This window comes from Hyperolius riggenbachi, chromosome 9 (assembly GCF_040937935.1).
Source record: "Hyperolius riggenbachi isolate aHypRig1 chromosome 9, aHypRig1.pri, whole genome shotgun sequence".
NCBI lineage: Eukaryota > Metazoa > Chordata > Amphibia > Anura > Hyperoliidae > Hyperolius > Hyperolius riggenbachi.
In genome coordinates, this window is record NC_090654.1 from 210,352,309 (window position 1) to 210,370,813 (window position 18,505).

The 18,505-nt window shown below is 40.5% G+C and overlaps 1 protein-coding gene across 12 annotated transcripts in view; it reads left to right on the forward strand.

Annotated features, from left to right (window-relative positions):
• RYR3 (ryanodine receptor 3) overlaps window positions 1–18,505 on the forward strand; it is a 1,134,733-nt gene that overhangs the window by 1,007,846 nt on the left and 108,382 nt on the right. For all 12 annotated transcript variants that reach the window (XM_068253938.1, XM_068253930.1, XM_068253931.1 and 9 more), the window contains 2 exons: window positions 455–536; window positions 2,453–3,759. In XM_068253938.1, coding sequence (XP_068110039.1) covers window positions 455–536; window positions 2,453–3,759 — 1,389 coding nt within the window. The remainder of the gene's footprint in view (window positions 1–454; window positions 537–2,452; window positions 3,760–18,505) is intronic.

Genomic DNA, 18,505 nt, shown 5'->3' on the forward strand with positions numbered 1-18,505 from the left:
AGTAAATGGCAACAAGACTATGAATGTTCATGTTCTGTACTGCTGTTCATATCCTCTGTGGCAAGGAAAATACATATATTCTCTTTTCCTGACCCACAGTAAGGGTTATCAAAGTAGTGAGCAGGTGCCTGTCTAGTGCTATCAACAGTCTGAGCTGAGAAGCCCAGCTCGTCTCATGACAGGTGCTCCCTAGTCATTGCCTTTTAAAACAGGTTATAGAACTTGCTAACATAATTAACTTAAATTTCTGAGTTTGATCGATATTTGTTTTCTGCATTTCTCACTGAATAAACATAATGTTTAATAAACACAAATCTGCTGCACCAAATGGGTAATTCTAACATTTTGCATCATACAGTTATCTGTGGACAGTATGCACACCTCCATCAGAAAAGATTACATGCACAGATTACAGAAAAATGTTGTACTAACAGGAATGTGTTGTGACTTACAGGACTCAAGCCAGATTGAACTGCTTAAACAACTTCTTGATCTGCTTCAAGATATGGTGGTTATGCTGTTATCTCTATTAGAAGGTGAGATTTCCACTGTATTTTCCTCCTTACTTTTATTTGTGTACCCATTATGGTCAGTCATCTTCAGAACAATTCCATTCTCTTCTAATGCAGGGATTGAAACATATGCCATATATATATACCATATATATATATAACTATTCAGTCTCCATTCAGCCACATTTTGGACCTGATGCAATTGTTGTATATACAAGACTTGCTGCATGCAAATCTATCTCCACTGCATCCCACATGTTAACAGCTGGTTCAATTGTTAGTTTAATGGGTGTATGGCCCATTAAAATACACTATAGTAAAATACACTATCAATAACACTTTTTTTTTAATGAAAATCTGACAGATCTAACAAGTTTTGGACTAGTCCATTTCCTTATGGGGCATTATCAGTTATTTCTTTATTTTCAAAAGCACCTCCTGAACTGCAGTTACTCAATCCAACTGCCAAAATAGTGTGCAAAAGAGTAGAGAAGCTGGCTGACACCTTTGTATAGATCCTTTTTCAGGGAGTGCTTTTGTAAAGAAAAAAAAAGGTAATACTGATAGTCCCCCATGAGGATATGGACTACTCCAAAATCTGTCCAATCTTTCAGTTTTAAATAGCAACAGGAAAAAAAAGTTATTTATAGTGAATTTTTCTCTGGGACAAATGTACAGTTTACACGCGTGTATTTAAAATTTTAAAATGTTTGTGATAGTGCTCCTTTAAAGTAAAGGTGGCCACTAATGCTCCAATCTTTTTCATTCAATTTTACCAAATCTATGTATTATAAGGGTAAATTGAGTAAATGGACTGAATGGATAATTTAAGCAGTTACCTTATATTACATAGAAATGGTAAGATTGGATGAAAAGGATTGAATCACTAGTGACCACCTTAAGCCTGATATGAAGGGAGGAAAAGAGTTTTACTTACCTGTGGCTTCCTCCAGCCACCTGATGGTCCTTCTGCTCCCTCAATGTCCTTTCGATCCAGCTGGGTTGCGGATCACTGCGCATGTGCAATCCTGGTGGCATGCATCTTCCAATTAAGTCTTTAAGGAACTGCACATGCACAGAACTCTCCCAACTACGGGGCCACAATCGGTTTGTGTGCATGGCTGGGACCACACATGCGCAGTAGTCCTCAACTCAGCTGATTCTTGAACTTAAGGGGCTTAAATCAGCACAACCGAGGGGACTGGGAGGTCGGCAACAGAGCAGACGGGTACATCGGGCTGGAAGAAGCCCCAGGTAAGTAAAAAAAACTTTTATGTTTTTGGCTCAGGTACAATTCAAGCTACTCAGCTTCAGCATCAGGAGGAGATGTTATTTGAGATAAGTGATTTCTTCTGTTTATGCTGAGCTTCTCCCCCCCCCCCCCCCCCCAAAAAAAAGCTCTCTCTGTCTATTGCTGATGCTTCCCCACGCAGATGGGTATTGCCAGAATGACTGAGCCAGGCAGCATGGGGCTCTGCTACCTGAACAGCACCAGCCTACATAGTCCATGACATCAAAGAGAAGGGCAGAAATTATTTTACTGTCTTGCCAAGCATCCTTGCCAATGTCAAGGACAAACATCTCATCCCAACCTTATACCCAGGGAATTAGTATAATGTAATGAGAATTAACGTATCTTGCTTTATACATGCAACCCTTATGTTGCCTGTTATGCAAGCAATGTTAATGTTGTATGTATTAAGCAAGTTGCTCTAGTTGCGTAACTCAAGAGGTAAATATAACTCAAAATGTGCAAAACGTCAAGGTGATTGTAATTCATGTTTTACTCAAAGCTGGAAAATATCCAAGAATTAGTGCAAAAACTATGCCATTTAAAAAAAATAGCTTACAGAGACAAATAAATGTTTGGAAAAAAAAGCTCTATGTATACAATCTTTTATATAATAAATATATTGCATCTTTTCTTCATGGTTACACAGGTAATGTGGTGAATGGAACTATTGGAAAGCAGATGGTTGACACACTTGTAGAATCTTCCAGCAATGTTGAAATGATCCTGAAGTTCTTTGACATGTTTCTGAAGCTGAAAGACCTAACAAGTTCTGATGCATTTAAAGAGTATGACCCAGAAGGGAAAGGCATTATTTCCAAGAAAGAGTTCCAGAAAGCAATGGAAGGACAAAAGCAATATGCACAGTCTGAAATTGAGTTCCTTCTCTCCTGTGCAGAAGCTGATGAAAATGACATGTTTAACTATGTTGAATTTGTGGACAGATTTCACGAGCCAGCAAAAGATATTGGGTTTAACGTGGCTGTGTTATTGACTAATCTTTCTGAACATATGCCTAATGATTCACGGCTGCAATGCTTGTTAGATCCTGCAAACAGTGTTCTGAACTACTTTTCCCCATACTTGGGTCGCATCGAGATCATGGGTGGTGCAAAAAGGATAGAGAGGGTATACTTTGAGATTAGTGAGTCCAGCAGAACACAATGGGAAAAACCACAAGTCAAAGAGTCCAAGAGACAGTTTATATTTGATGTGGTCAATGAAGGTGGAGAACAGGAAAAGATGGAACTGTTTGTTAACTTCTGTGAGGACACTATTTTTGAGATGCAGCTGGCCTCTCAGATTTCAGAATCAGATGCAGTTGATAGGCCAGAAGAAGAAGAGGAGGAGGAACTTCATCATGTCCTTGAAGTTGGCGAAGAAGACGAAGAGGAAAAGTCTTTGGAATCTTCTTCTGCATTTATTGTAGCTTGCACGTCACTAAGAAAAAATACCTCCAATTTTTTTAAAATGCTAACTTTGAAGAATATTGGTAAGCAGTTTAGGAAGGTGAAAAAAATGACCCTCAAAGAATTAGTGAAAGTCTTCTTCTCATTTTTCTGGACACTATTTGTTGGTTTGTTCCAGTTTGTGTTTACTATAATATGGGGAATATTCCAGATTCTTTGGAGCACAGTGTTTGGAGGGGGCTTAGTTGAAGGGGCCAAAAACATTAAAGTTACAAAAATATTAGGAGACATGCCTGATCCTACTCAGTTTGGAATCCATGATGATGTCCTGGAAGCCGAGAAAGCAGATGCTCCTGAACATGCTACAGCAGAACTTGTTAAAGGAGAAAAAGGAGATATGGACATGCCTGATATATTTGGTATGCAAACCAAAAAGGAAGGCTCTAAACATGGTCCAGAAATCGGCCTTGGTGATTACACTGAGACTGCAAGGACAGAGAATACTACAAGCTTGGAAAGTGCTGTCAACAAGAAGAGAAAAGCAATTGTAAGTTAAAATCTCATGATTAACTATTGGCATACTTTTTTAAGTCTTCATATGCTCGCATTCTTCGTATTCTCTTGTTATTCTTCTTATAACTAATAACTAAAAAGGTGAATGAACATGTTATTATCAAGAGGTGTTGGCAGTAGTTCCTTAACTGCTTTTACAAGGTTGTGTAAAATCTCTTCGTTAAAAAGAAAACATTACAACTAGAAAAGCAGGCTTCACAGCAAGCTTAAAATATGCTATTTTCAAGGTATATATTTCAAGGGCTTGAGGTTGGAGCAGGCACATTTTCACTTCCCTTCTAAATGAATTAATGAAGCATACCCTACTTGTTAGTTATGCATGTTAGTTGGCAGATGCTTTGCTGTCCTGCCTGAAGGCAACAGTAAATGTCCATTTTTATTTTAAAATCCATATCCTTGTTTTACTCAGTAAAGAATCTTTATTCAACAAAAGCTACTGTACATATTAGACCAGACAAATACTCCATTACGAACACCATTCCTTTATAGTAATTAAATGATTTCCTGTTACAGCCATAAGTACACATGCAAGCAAATGAAGCAAATTGAAATTACTACACCCATGAGCCCTATTCTTTGCTTATTTATTGTAAATACATTGCAATTAACGTTTTGGCTTGGGAGAACATTATCACAAAGGCAATTTGCTGGATGTTGCAGGCGTTAAGGAACTTTGCCAAGGTCATATTATTATAACAGTGCTCCATAGTTATCTGATGTGGAAGTGGAATGTTCTTTTTATAGTGAATGAAGACAAAACGATTAACGTGTGGGCAGGTCGTGCTTTACGTAATTACCTGACATTGTGTTGTGCTTCAGACTATACTATGCTTTAGGGGAAAATATTATTCCATTGTTATCATTTTTTATAGCAGAAATCCAGGCAAATATGTAAGTCTTCAGTACTTAAAGAACAAAAGTAACAAGAAATTAGAGTCAGAACTGCTTATTGGCATTGGGTATGTCAGCCTAGAGACTGGTGTTGTGTATGCAGGTCTGTAGTGTCTCAGCTAGTGTTTCTAAAGCTACATACACATGAGGCACGGATGTCTGCAGTTGCATGGAGACGAGCAACAGTTGAAAGTCTCCAGCAACGACAGTTGTATTCAAGCAACGATTGTATACACGCGGCAACAACCTGTCTGCAACATAGCGGAAACTGTTGCTCAGCAACTTTTGTCGCAGGTTCAATAAACTGTCGGACTCACAAGAGTTGCTAGAGACTACCATACACACGACCGCACCGACTTGAGACTAGGGACGAATGCTGCAACAGCTGTTGCCGGGGATTGAACAAGTCAATCGCCTGGAGACAGCTCTGATTAGCAACAGTTGCTTGTGCGCGCCTCATACACATGGAGGACCTGTTGCCGCAACATGCGCACGCCATGTGTTTCCAGCAACAGTTGTAGCCCGTGTGTATGGGCCTTTAAACATGATCATGTTTAGAAACCCAAACACCATTAAAGTCAAAGAGAAAAAAATCTGGTGCTAAATTCCACTGTGTGAAGCAAATTACAGAAAATACCATGGGAAACTGTAATGGGGAGCATGTGGGATTGAAAAAAATGTGAATGAAAAAAAGAACAATAAGGCTTCTTATAAATTAATAATCAAATCCTTGTCCAGTCATTCAGGCTATGTAATCAGGGAAAAGGGCGGCACCACGTGTGGACCATTCCTCCTGAACCAGACCATTGCACTATGACTTTCCACACTGGGGAGGTATCTTGCAAGAGGGCAGCCTGGTCATTAGCATATTTCATCAAAAATGTTTCCTCATGAGGCTTTGCAGCCACACCTTACACTAATGTCAAATGGCATTTTGGGTTGTACCTATGTTTTTTAGCCTTTTTTCTACTGGTTACCCACCCTGACTTTTTATGCAAAAAAAGGTTTGTTAGCAATTGTAAAGATGCAGTAAATCTCTTCTGTGTATGTTTAGTTTTTTCTTCCTTTGTTCGTATTTAGTGCCTGGTTGATGTGAGTCCCAGTGCATTGTGAGATTGTGCACCCAATTAAGCACCTCTAACTTCATATATTCCACACTCAATTTGAAATTCTGCGATGTTTGGGACAGATTTGACATTAATGGAAACAGTAGCAATAATTCCAGGATGTTCCTTCTATATTTCTGAAGGTGAGGAGAGCAGGATGATGTCATCACATCACTCATCCACCAAACCTCCTTCATGGAGACTCTCTAATGATCCTGGTTGCCCGCAGATTGCATCCTAAGCCGTTGCAGCCCTGAAGCACTTAGTCTGCCAGGAGAAAAGTGCAATATAAATGTTTGTGTTTTCTAAATTTTAGGGGATATCATACACAGGGTTATAAATGGCTGTGCAGGTGGCCAGACAGAGGACAACCTCCAATGAACTGCATATAGTAGACTCTTTTAGAGCTGTAGAAAAGTGTCCCATATCCACTTTAGTAACATACTTGTTCCTTAAAGATTAGGGTTGGTTTTAGAATAAATGGACTGTTCAAACCTGAGGGGCAGCTCGCCATATGGTTTGTACATGCACAGTCATCTCCACACCCAGTTTTATAAGGTTAAACAAGTTGACTAAGCAAAACTTTTCCTACTATGATTTGTCCTCGACGTTTGAAAAGAACACTAATATTGGCAAGCTATCCTTCTCATTACCTTAAATCTTGCCTATAAGTTCATATCATATGACCATTTATGGCAGCAGCACTAGTACACATTCTGTGATCTATAGGTAGCCACATCTAGTAGTGACCTAAATGTGTATTGACTCTTTTAACACTGAAAGGACTTCCTAGGTGAATAATTAAATCTAGCTTTATTTACCTTCTTCCAGCCCCTAGAAGTCATTTGTGTCCCTCCCCGCAGCTCTGGTCTTCTAGATCCTGCTGGCAGGATCACTGACCCCCAATTGGTCAGTGTATTCTGTGCATGTTTGTACATGTGAATGTGCCCACGTCATCTGGAGCGTACTGCGAGGTCAACGATCCTTCAGAGGGTGCCAGTGGGACCCAGGAGAATACCGTAGCTGTGGCAAGGGACACAAATGACTTATGAGGGCTGAAAGAAGCCCTAAAATGGGAGACTGTTAGCAGTGGGGTCCCACAGGGGTCTGTTCTGGGTCCAGTGCTCTTCAATTTATTTATTAATGACCTAGTAGATGCAGTAGTGAGCAATGTTGCTATTTTTGCAGATGATACAAAATTGTGCAGAATCATTAACTCTCAGGAAGATAGTGTCATATTGCAACAGGATCTGGATAGGATGGCTATATGGGCACATACATGGCAGATGAAATTCAATGTTGACAAATGTAAGGTCATGCATTTTGGACGTACTAATGGTCTAGCACCATACAAAATAAATGGGATACAGTTGGGGACATCAAACTTGGAGAAGGACTTAGGAGTACTCATTGACAACAAGTTAAATAATCGTACTCAATGCCAAGCAGCTGCAGCTAAAGCTAACAAAATTTTGGGATGCATTAAAAGGGAAATAAAAACTCGAGATGCTAGCATAATATTGCCCCTGTTTAACTCTCTAGTAAGGCCACATCTGGAATATGGAATTCAGTTCTGGGCACCACATTACAAAAAAGATATTGCAGTTTTAGAGCAGGTGCAGAGACGAGCAACAAAATTGATGCGTGGGATGGAAGGTCTCACTTATCAAGAAAGGTTAGATAAACTGGGTTTATTTAGTCTAGAGAAAAGACGCCTTAGAGGGGATCTAATTAACATGTATAAATACATCAGAGGGCAATATAATACCTTGGCGGATGAGCTTTTTGTCCCTAGGCCTTCTCAAAGGACTAGAGGACATGATCTGCGCATGGAGGAAAAACGTTTTAGCCATTTATTTAGGAAAGGGTTCTTTACAGTAAGAGTGATTAAGATGTGGAATGCATTGCCACAGGAAGTCGTTATGGCAAACTCTATACCTGCATTTAAAGGGGGCTTAGATGCTTTTCTTGCGTTTAAAGACATCCATGGCTACAATTACTAGGTAATGCCTAATGATGTTGATCCAGGGATTTTATCTGATTGCCATCTGGAGTCGGGAAGGAATTTTTCCCTTTAGGGGCTAATTGGACCATGCCTTGTAAGGGTTTTTTCGCCTTCCTCTGGATCAACAGGGATATGTGAGGGAGCAGGCTGGTGTTGTACTTTATACTGGTTGAACTCGATGGACGTATGTCTTTTTTCAACCAAAATAACTATGTAACTATGTAAGTAAAGCTAGCTTTAATTTTTCACCTCGGATATCCTTTAAGGCTGCTACACCAAGCTTGTTTAAAGTGTACCCAAGGTGACGTGATGAGATAAACATGTTTATGTACAGTGCAAAACAATAATAATTGATTTTTTTTAATTTTGCTGCCTGAGAGGGTTCATTTTCAGGCATGCAAGTGACAGCTTCTGTCTTATATATATGATATAGAATATATGCAATATAGTATCACTGATAAGCAAATTACAGCCATACAAGTTTTCCTGGCAGAATACAACTTCTGAGGGAGGGGGTAGATAGAAAAAGGTCAATAGTTTATGTATTTTAACTCTCAGACACGTAATTGACTGCATTTGAGCAAAAACATTAAAACACTCAAACTACTTTGTAAATGTTTAAATATAAAATAAAACCATGACATATCTAAAAAAGACATTTTTTTTAGGAGTAGGAAGATAGATTCCATTGTTTATCTCATCAATTTATTTTCACCTCGGGTTTGATTTAATGATTCGGCATGCTGTATCTTTAAAGGACATCTGAAGTGAGAGATATATGGTGGATGCCATATTTTTATCATTTTAAATAATGTTAATTACCTATTCCCTAACAACAAAAGAACCGCTGTCTCTACATGTGCTTATGAAAAATACTTTATTAGTGGCATACAAAATATCCCAGCAAATGCAATGCATCAACCTTCCCCTCTAAAACCATTAAAAACACAGGTATCCAACAGTATGAGCGCTCATATGTGTTTCCCACTGTCACTGCGAGGTTTATAACCAACAAACGATCGCCTGGCTCTCGCCTATGCAAATCGAATTGGTCCACCGATCGCAATCTGATAAGTATATGGGCCCACCACCGGCACACACTACGAGGCCTCCACACACACACTCTCTGATCAATGTATGGCCATACAATGCTGCTATGTTGACAAAAGTCCCCTTGATGATTACTTCAACCTTTATGAGAAACTTGCTATACTAAAGCTTCATGCATGACATCCTGTGGTGTTACCTCTGAAAACTGCGTTTAAAGCAACGTCCATGTCGCACTTCTATTGGGTACCCAAACAGGACCTTCACATTTGATGTTCCATCTCATTAACCCATACACATCGTTGAATTCACATCACTGCTCACCCGGTTAGACATCAAACAACAGCAGCATTGTTTGTCTCACCGCGTATCTCATGTGATAGGAAGGACCTCCCCTTACTCACAGTGTCTTCACCTCTACCGACACCTTGCGAGGGAACTTCTCAGGGCGTGTAGTGAATTTCTCGCCCCGACGCTGTGCGTCACCTCGCTCTCTAAGTCCGTGCTGTTTCTTGTCCGGGGGAATCCGCGGGTGCAACTCGGTATTCCGGCTTCCGTGAGCGCTCACTCTGTTGGGACACGCCCTCCCGCTGATGTGTTTCGCCCCGCGAAGCATAAATGGGTTCAGGCGTTCTGTTTCCCCCATCCTTTTATCCGATTCATATCAGAGCTCAGCCCGCCCCTTCAGGAGTACGTAAGGAGACTTTCAGGGCCGCTTTTGTCACCTTCAAGATAGCTATTACTCCACTTTTAAGTGTCAAGTTAGCACCAGATAGTCACACACAGAGCGATTTATGTCCATCATTTCATCTTTTCCAATTTGTCTTCAGCTTTCTGGAAATCTCTTCTTATTCAGATATATCTCACTCAAGAAAATACACCATATTAAAATCTGAATTCAGTCCATATGGGATCCTAGTTCCCAATTTATAGATCCAAGTCGTTTCAATTTTTTTACAGGTCACTTTCTATATCACCCCCCCCTTATTGATAATTCCTGTTTAATAATACCTTTAAACCGTAACCCTGATCGATCTCTTTTGTGAAATTTTTCAAAATGCAATCCCAAAGGACTGTATTTTTTTGCTTTCTTGATATTTTTAACATACTCGCCAATCCTCGTTCCCAATCGCCTCTTTGTTTTCCCATTGTATAGTAAGTTACAGGGACATGTAATGCAATACACAATTCTTTCTGAATTACAATTGATATTATCTCTAATCTCAAAAGTCTTGGTTCCTCTTGCATTAGAAAAAGTTTTTGTTCTTTCCACTAACCCCCACACACTGCATAGACGAGAGCCGGGAGATCGTTTGTTGGTTATAAACCTCGCAGTGACAGTGGGAAATACATATGAGCGCTCATACTGTTGGAGACCTGTGTTTTTAATGGTTTTAGAGGGGAAGGTTGATGCATTGCATTTGCTGGGATATTTTGTATGCCACTAATAAAGTATTTTTCATAAGCACATGTAGAGACGGCGGTTCTTTTGTTGTTAGGGTCTTTTGTTGTTAGGGAATAAGTGTTCAGGTTACCAAAGTCTCTCCTCTATTTGAGTTGTGCAATATTTGAAGCGTTGGCCACCAGATTTTTTGTTAATAGTTGAATGTAAATTATCTGGCTGCACTGCTGATCCTTCTGCCATAGAGACTGAACAACCATGCAGATCAGATGTTTGAAGGAAGTTTGACTGAATTTTCCCCATGCTTGTTTCAGGTGGGTGATTTACTGTGGCGTAACTAAGGAGCTTGGGGTCCCAGTGCGAGTTTCACAGGGGGCTCCAAGCACTACATTAATATAAAAGCTCCAAAACCTACCAAGGACAGCTGCAATGTCATAAATGTATTTAGCGTAAGGAAACCGTTTAAGGCTTACCAATGTGCAATGCACATATAGAGGTGCTTATTACCAGCATAGCACAAATAAAAAGCTAATAAGATGGATGAAGGTGGATCCCTAGTTGGGCCCCTTTAGCCCAGGGGCCCTTGTATGGTCGCCAATCTCTGCATCCCCTATTGCTACATCACGGGTTTATTTAGACCAGGGATGTCAAACCGGTCCTTCGAGGGCCGAGGTCCTCACACATTTTTGACACTGCTCAAATTAATTGATGGGTCTGAATCAGGAAAGGTGTGGTCCATCAGGTAGAACACATTCCTCGCTTTCTCAGTCCATCCTAAACACTGGCATGGATCTGGTCCTCCAGGCCTGGAGTTCGACACCTGTGATTTAGACCTTACTGACACATGAAAGATACTTGGGATGCCTAACATCTGGTATTGTTTAAAAGGAAATAAATAGGTCTCTCTTCATACCCCTTTTACAAGCAAAAGTGAAGTCCACTGTTTTCATCTTTTCCCCACTCATGGAAGCTCTGTCGTGCCTGTCACCATCGGACCTCCTCCCCTTTCCATAAAGACAGAATTTGCCGTTCAACTGTTGTCCAGTGATACATTTTTACAGCATCAGGGTTCCAGAAGAGAATTTGTTTAGCGTACAATTGGATAAAAAACGTTTGTGCAATCAGTGGTAAATGCAATGAGATGGATGTTGCCATTCACTTTAGTGCAGGGTGCAGTGGAACCTGGCGTTAAACGACAAGGATGCTAGCAGTCATCCGTCTGAACTGGTCCTAAGGACTGTACATACGGGAGCCCCCCAAGCTCTTCTAAAGTCGCTTAATTAGCCTGTTTAGTCGACAACTGGTGGAGACGTGTAGGTTGTATTTGTAGGTGTTCTTGCAGCTGGGCTTTTATATCCACTTTTTATTTTTCAAACTCTTGACATTTGCAGGCATGGAGACCCCATAAACAGTGCATGTTACTCTCAGAGAAGTGTGTGTGTGTGTGTGTGTGTGTGTGTGTGTGTGTGTGTGTGTGTGTGTGTGTGTGTGCGTGCGTGCGTGCGTGCGTGCGTGCGTGCGTGCGTGCGTGCGTGTACGTACTGGCGTTCTGTGGTCAGTTTAGCTAACAACAGAGCTTAGTGAAGCTTTCATGTTTGTACAGTATTACATTACATTATCTTAGCATAGCGGGAAACGGAGAATAAAGATCTTTAAAAAATGATAGCAGGGTTTGCATTCTGAGGTTTGATTTACTGCCGTTTAGGCTTTGATGTCAATATTTAATACTCTGAAATGTGATATTTTTTCCACAGTAGAAGTCCTTGAGATAAGTATGTAGAGGGCACTGGGCATTACTGCATGTTTTTAATGAAATTCATGAATGCCTCCAGGAGAACTTAGAATTGGGTTAAATGCTAGATGCTCGACCAATGGACCTTACTCTTTACACAGGCCATCAGCCCTTGTATTCCCTACTGGCTTGTTTATAGTGTCATAATGAGCTATAGTTCAGTATGCAGACCCTTGCTGACTGGCTGGTTATATTTCTATATGTATGTATATAGTTGTTCCTAGGGATATCCAAGAAACACTGTATATAGGGAATAATGTACATTTAATTGGACTCATCAGAAAAAAAGTTGCATGACACCTTTGCTAGGACAATGTAATGTAATACTGTACAAACATGAAAGCTTCACTAAGCTCTGTTTTCAGCTAAATCAGAACTGTCCAACTCTAGTCCTCGAAGGCCGAGGTCCTCACATATTTTCGGCACAGCTCAAGTTAATTGAAAGGACTAATTCAGGAAATGTGTGGTTCATCTAGTAGAATAAATTCCTCAGTCCATCCTAAACACTGGCATGGATATGGCCCTTAAAGAGAAACTCCGACCAAGAATTGAACTTTATCCCTTCAGGAGCTGATACCCCCTTTTACATGAAAAATCTATTCCTTTTCACAAACAGACCATCAGGGGGCACTGTATGACTGATATTGTGGTGAAACCCCTCCCACAAGAAACTCTGAGGACTGTGGTACTCCTGGCAGTTTACTGTCTGTGAACCTTTGTGGGAAATAGCTGTTTCCAACTGCCAAAAAAGCATGCAGCAGCTACATCACCTGCCGACAGTAAAAATGTCACCATGCAATAAATGTCAGAATGTAAATCAGGGATTTAAAAGATTTTACAATGGGCAAACACTGACTAAATAATTTATACATAATTATTGTAAAAATGAAGCACTTTTTTACTACATTATTTTCACTGGAGTTCCTCTTTAAGGAATGGAGTTGGACAGCCCTGATATAAACTGACTGACCACATAACGCCAGTGCAGTTACAGACACACACCACATCCTTCTCTGTGAGGAACACATACTGTTTATGCAGTCTCCATGCTGCCTCTAAATGTCAAGTATAGGAAACATGAAAAGCTGATCTAAAGGCCCAGAACACCTAAGCGAAGTGTATGTGTGTTGTGTGTATTCCCCACCAATTGTAGGCTAAACAAATTCTCTTCTAGAGCTAATTAAGCAACTTTGGTAGTTTAACTGTTGGATCCACCGCTCCCGCATTGAGACAAATGGCAATGTTAATCTCATTGAATTTACCAGCGATTGCATGAACCCCACAGTTGATCACATTTTCCTAGACGCTGCGTGCAGCATCGACTGCGTTTGCGGTTCTGTGTCCCCCCATACAAGCTTTAAGATGTAGTGTGACGAAGGAACAATGGGAACTGATGCAACTTGATGCTAAAGCTTTTTGTGCACGGTAGCAGAATAGCATATAGCGTTAGCTAAACAAAACCGCTGCCAGCCATCCATCAGAACCATCACTAAAAGTTGCATTCAAACACATAATTTGTACAGAATTGTTGACACTGCAAGGCCCAGATGCTATATAAATGTATCACTGGGCAACAGCTGAGTGACAAGTTCTGTCTCTATGGAAAGGGTAGGAGGGACAAGGGTGATGGGCATGAGAGAGCTTTCATGAGGGGTAAAGATGAGAACAATGCACTTGCCTGATTATTATTGCTTAAAGGGATTTTACTTCCTTAAGGTGCGTACACACGCACTACGGCCGCCAATGACGGGTCCTTCAGACCCTCCCACTGGGCGGACTTTCAGGCGACAGCAGCGCGTGTGTACGCGCTGTCGGCAGACTGATAAGGCTGTTTCTGAATGATCCGCTGAGCGGATCGCTCAGAAACAGCCTTATCCTGCTGAGCAGACCTGGAGTACCGAACAGGGGTTGTTTTCCCGTAGGCTCTAACAGTGGTTGTAGATCTTTGCAACCCACTTGTGAGTATAAAATGTATAAATTTATCATATCAACACGTACAAACAATACTGCACCATTGGGCTCCTGGTCTCTCTCATCTAGATACCTGAAGGGGTTTATTCGGCCACCAAGAATCACACCAGAGTTCATTATTGATTAAAGGACACCTGAAGTGAGAGGGATATGGGGGCTGCAATATTTATTTCCTGTCAAACAATAACAGATGCCTGGCATCCTACTTATATTTCATGCACCAGTAACGTTAACTCATCCACCTGAAAAGGCACGGGGCAAATCTAGTCACACATCTTATCTGTTCAGGGTCTATTGCTACAAGTATTAGGCAGAGGATAAGCAGGCTAGCCAGGCAATTTGCATTGTTTAAAAGTAATTGGCAGCCTTCATATCACTTTAACTTCAGATCCAGCATGCTGAATCATTAAGCAAGCCTGGTGTAGCAGCCTTAAAGGGAACCTGTACTGAGTAAAATCATTTAAAATAAACACATGAGGTCACTTCAAATGAACATTACATAGTTACCTTGCCATCAGTTCCTCTCAGAAGCTCACCATTTTCTTCTGACAATGATCCCTTCCAGTTCTGACAACATTTTGTCAGAACTGAAATATATCAGTTGATGTCAGTTATAGCTGAGAGGAGAACTGATGTGTCCATGTTTCCCTATGGCTCAATTGGCGATGTTACAGTTTAACTGTGTGCTGACCAGAAAGCTGTTATGGAGTAATGGCCATTTTCAAACTGGAGGACAGAGAATTTAATTGATCACAGTGGACGAACAGGACGCAGGAGAAGAGAAAGAGATTGATAAGTAGAGTACACGGGAGGTAAGTATGACTTGTGCATGTTTATTTTGACTTCTAATTTTCAGTTCAGGTTTTCTTTAACCAGTTCACCCCCAAGGGTTTTTATCCTAACGGACCAGAGCAATTTTCAGTTGTCAGTGCTCCTCCCTTTTATTCCCTAATAACTTTATTACTACTTATCACAAGAAAATGATCTATACCTCGTTTTTTTCGCCACCAATTAGGCTTTCTGTGGATAGTACATTTTGCTAAGAATTGTTTTATTCTAAATGCGTTTTAATGAGAACAACAGAAAAAAAAGAATTATTTCTCAGTTTTCAACCATTATAGTTTTAAAATTAAACATTCTCCTGTGGATAAAACAAACACGTTTTATTTGCCAAGTTGTCCCGATTATTAAACAGTTTAAATGATGTCCCTATCACAATGTATGGCGACAGTATATTATTTTGAAATATAAGTGTTATTTTTCTGTTGTGTTTTTTTTTATTCTGGCCATAATTACAAGCCCCTATGTAATAAATTAAAATTAATTTCCCCCCATAAAATATAAATTAACAAAGCTGAGTCCCTAAGGCAACTATTTATTTAATTTTTTTAGCTGATTTTTTTTTTACAAGTGTTTTTTTTTTTGGGGGGGAGGGTTGGAAGTGTAATTTTATTAAGATCTGTATGTACTTGAAAATGAATGTATTTTGTAGGTGTAATGTACTTTTTGGCCACAAGATGGCGCTAGTGAACACTCATAGGAAATGTTCACTTTTTTTTTTTTCTTCACTTTATTTAATTGTTACATTTCCTGTTATTGTGAATGGACGTAGCCGCTGTTCGCGGTCACGTCCATTCACTCCAGGCACTGCGATTGGTTAGAGGACCGTTCGGTCCTCTTCCCCAATCACCCAGCACAGAAGCCCGACGGAAAAAGCGGCGGTAGCGGCGGACACACGGCGGTAGCAGCGGCGGGAACGCGGGACGTATTAAAACGTCATGTTGCTGTTAATAGCGGTAAGCATGACGTTTTAATATGTTAGGATGTCAGTAAATGGTTAATGAGCAGCATTAGGAGACTCAGGAGGAGGTAAGTTCATTCCTTCATTCATTATTTTTTTTCTCTCGAATAACGGGAACTTATGCTGGAATGCTGGTACCACGAAATGGCACTTACCAACGATTTGCCGCACAGACCCGTTGCTCCCGCCATTCACGCCGCTCTCCCATTGCCACAGGTCCATCTCTCTGCTGTCCCTATGATGGCAGAACTCTGTGCACCGATCAGGAGCCGCTTTCATTGGCTCCTGACCCTGTCCATCAATGTAAGCCATTGGGATTGGCTCACAGTGATGACAGGGTCAGAAGCCAATGAAATCTGCTCCTGGCTTGCTCACAAAGCTCTGTCATACAGACGGCAGTACAAGTGAGTTGCGGCGATGGGGGAGCAGCGGGACCGCACGGCGGCGATGTTTTAAATCTACGTCCTGTCAGAGCCGCACAGCCACAAGCAGGATGTAATATTTCAACTGCGCTGGTCCGCCAGCGATTAAAGAATAGAAAACCATTGATCCTTTTCGATGACATTGCAGTTCTGTACAGAACCTCAATGTTAGCAGGGTCAGTGCTGTATCCATGTATTATGAGTCGTCTGGTACAAATGAGAGGATTTGCAACCAGACCTGTTGGTAAACAGCCCTCACGTCTGGTGTTTTGTTACCAGCAAATTCTGTTGGGTTTTCGGCTTTGAGAAAGTCCTACCAATGTTTATGGTCACACCCGATCATTTGATAATCAAGATAGCAATCGTTCCTTTGTTGTGTCTAGTCATTCAGTAGGAGTCACTCCTGATCTATGGACAATTCAATAATTTTGATGTAATCATTCATCAACTAGACAGTAATTATTGTCTTCTATATACCATACCTTACACTGTACGGGTAGGAGGCAGTGGCATAACTAAATTGCTATAGGCCCCACTGCAGATTTTACAGTGAGTACCAATTACATGATCTGGAGGGCCAGATTCCCTAGGACAGTTGTAGTGTGAGCATGGTGCATGCTGGGAAAGGGGAAGAGTTTATTAAACCACATGTAGAGGTGATCATTACTATCATAGTACCAATGTATAGCTGCCGTAGTGGTTGCTGGAGGGCCCTAGTTGGACTTTTTGTGCAGGGGCTCAGCTATGGTCACAGCCTCTACAATCCCTAGTGCTATGGCACTGGTAGGCAATGGCAATGCTCTAGTCTTTTCCCACATGTTTTGAAAGAGCCCAATATCTACTTTACACTATTGTATATCTTGTAGACTGATTGTAAATATTGTCTTTCTATTTCTGAAAAACGTTTGTTGCATGAAAAACATTTTATAGAATTATTATCAGTATTTATAATTTCCCGTTTCTGTAGAGTACTGGTGCAAATCTGTGTGTTATTTATTCTCGTTGTGGTATTCTGGGCTGTCAGAGTGTTGAGTGAGTTATGTGGGAGTTTATTCTAGCTTTTGTATTATGTGTGTGTACAGGATTAGAGTTATCTAATCTTATCTAATCACGTTCTTTGATTCATTTTCTAATGAAATTAACTGATTATTATCGTTAGATTAACTTGAGGTTCTTTCTTTTGTATCTGAGCATTTTTTCTTCAGAAATTAATATAGCGTGTGAACTCTCCTCTTGATTTTGCATGCTATGGTTTTCTAGTCTGCAATACAGTTTTGTAAACCCAATTTTCTACGGTCATGTGAAAAAGTAAGTGCACCCCATAGAAATGTGTGACTTTTAAAAATGTATCAACAAAGAGCAGTTTAATCTTCATTTGTGTATAGTGAAAATAATGTAATTGCGTATTTTTATAATAATCATTTATAAATTATTTGGCCAGTGTCTGCCATTGTAAAATATTTCCTTACCCTTTCACTCCGATTTGCATTGTGAAATTTAACACAGGTGGCATCATCTTTACTACTGGCAAGGGAGCACTGCAAAAAGAGAGTTCTAAAGTCAGTAGAAAAAATACCTGATTTCCCTGAATGCTCTTGGGAGAAAAATTCAGTGTATCTAGACAGGCTAGGCCAGGGGTCTGCAACCTTTAAGACATAAAGAGCAACTTGGACCCGTTTCCGAAAAGAGAAAAAAAACTGGGAGCCGCAAAACCATATGCACAAATCGTTAGCAGATATGACGCCCATATGCACAAATCGTTAGCAGATATGACCCCCATATGCACAAATCGTCAGCAGATATGACCCCCATATGCACAAATCGTTAGCAGATATGACCCCCATATGCACAAATCGTTAGCAGATATGACCCCCATATGCACAAATCGTCAGCAGATATGACCCCCATATGCACAAATCGTTAGCAGATATGACCCCCATATGCACAAATCGTTAGCAGATATGACCCCCATATGCACAAATCGTTAGCAGATATGACCCCCATATGCACAATCCTTCAGCAGATATGACCCCCATATGCACAAATCGTTAGCAGATATGACTCCCATATGCACAAATCGTTAGCAGATATGACCCCCATATGCACAAATCGTTAGCAGATATGACTCCCATATGCACAAATCGTTAGCAGATATGACCCCCATATGCACAAATTGTTAGCAGATATGACCCCCATATGCACAAATCGTTAGCAGATATGACCCTCATATGCACAAATCGTTAGCAGATATGACCCCCATATGCACAATCCTTCAGCAGATAT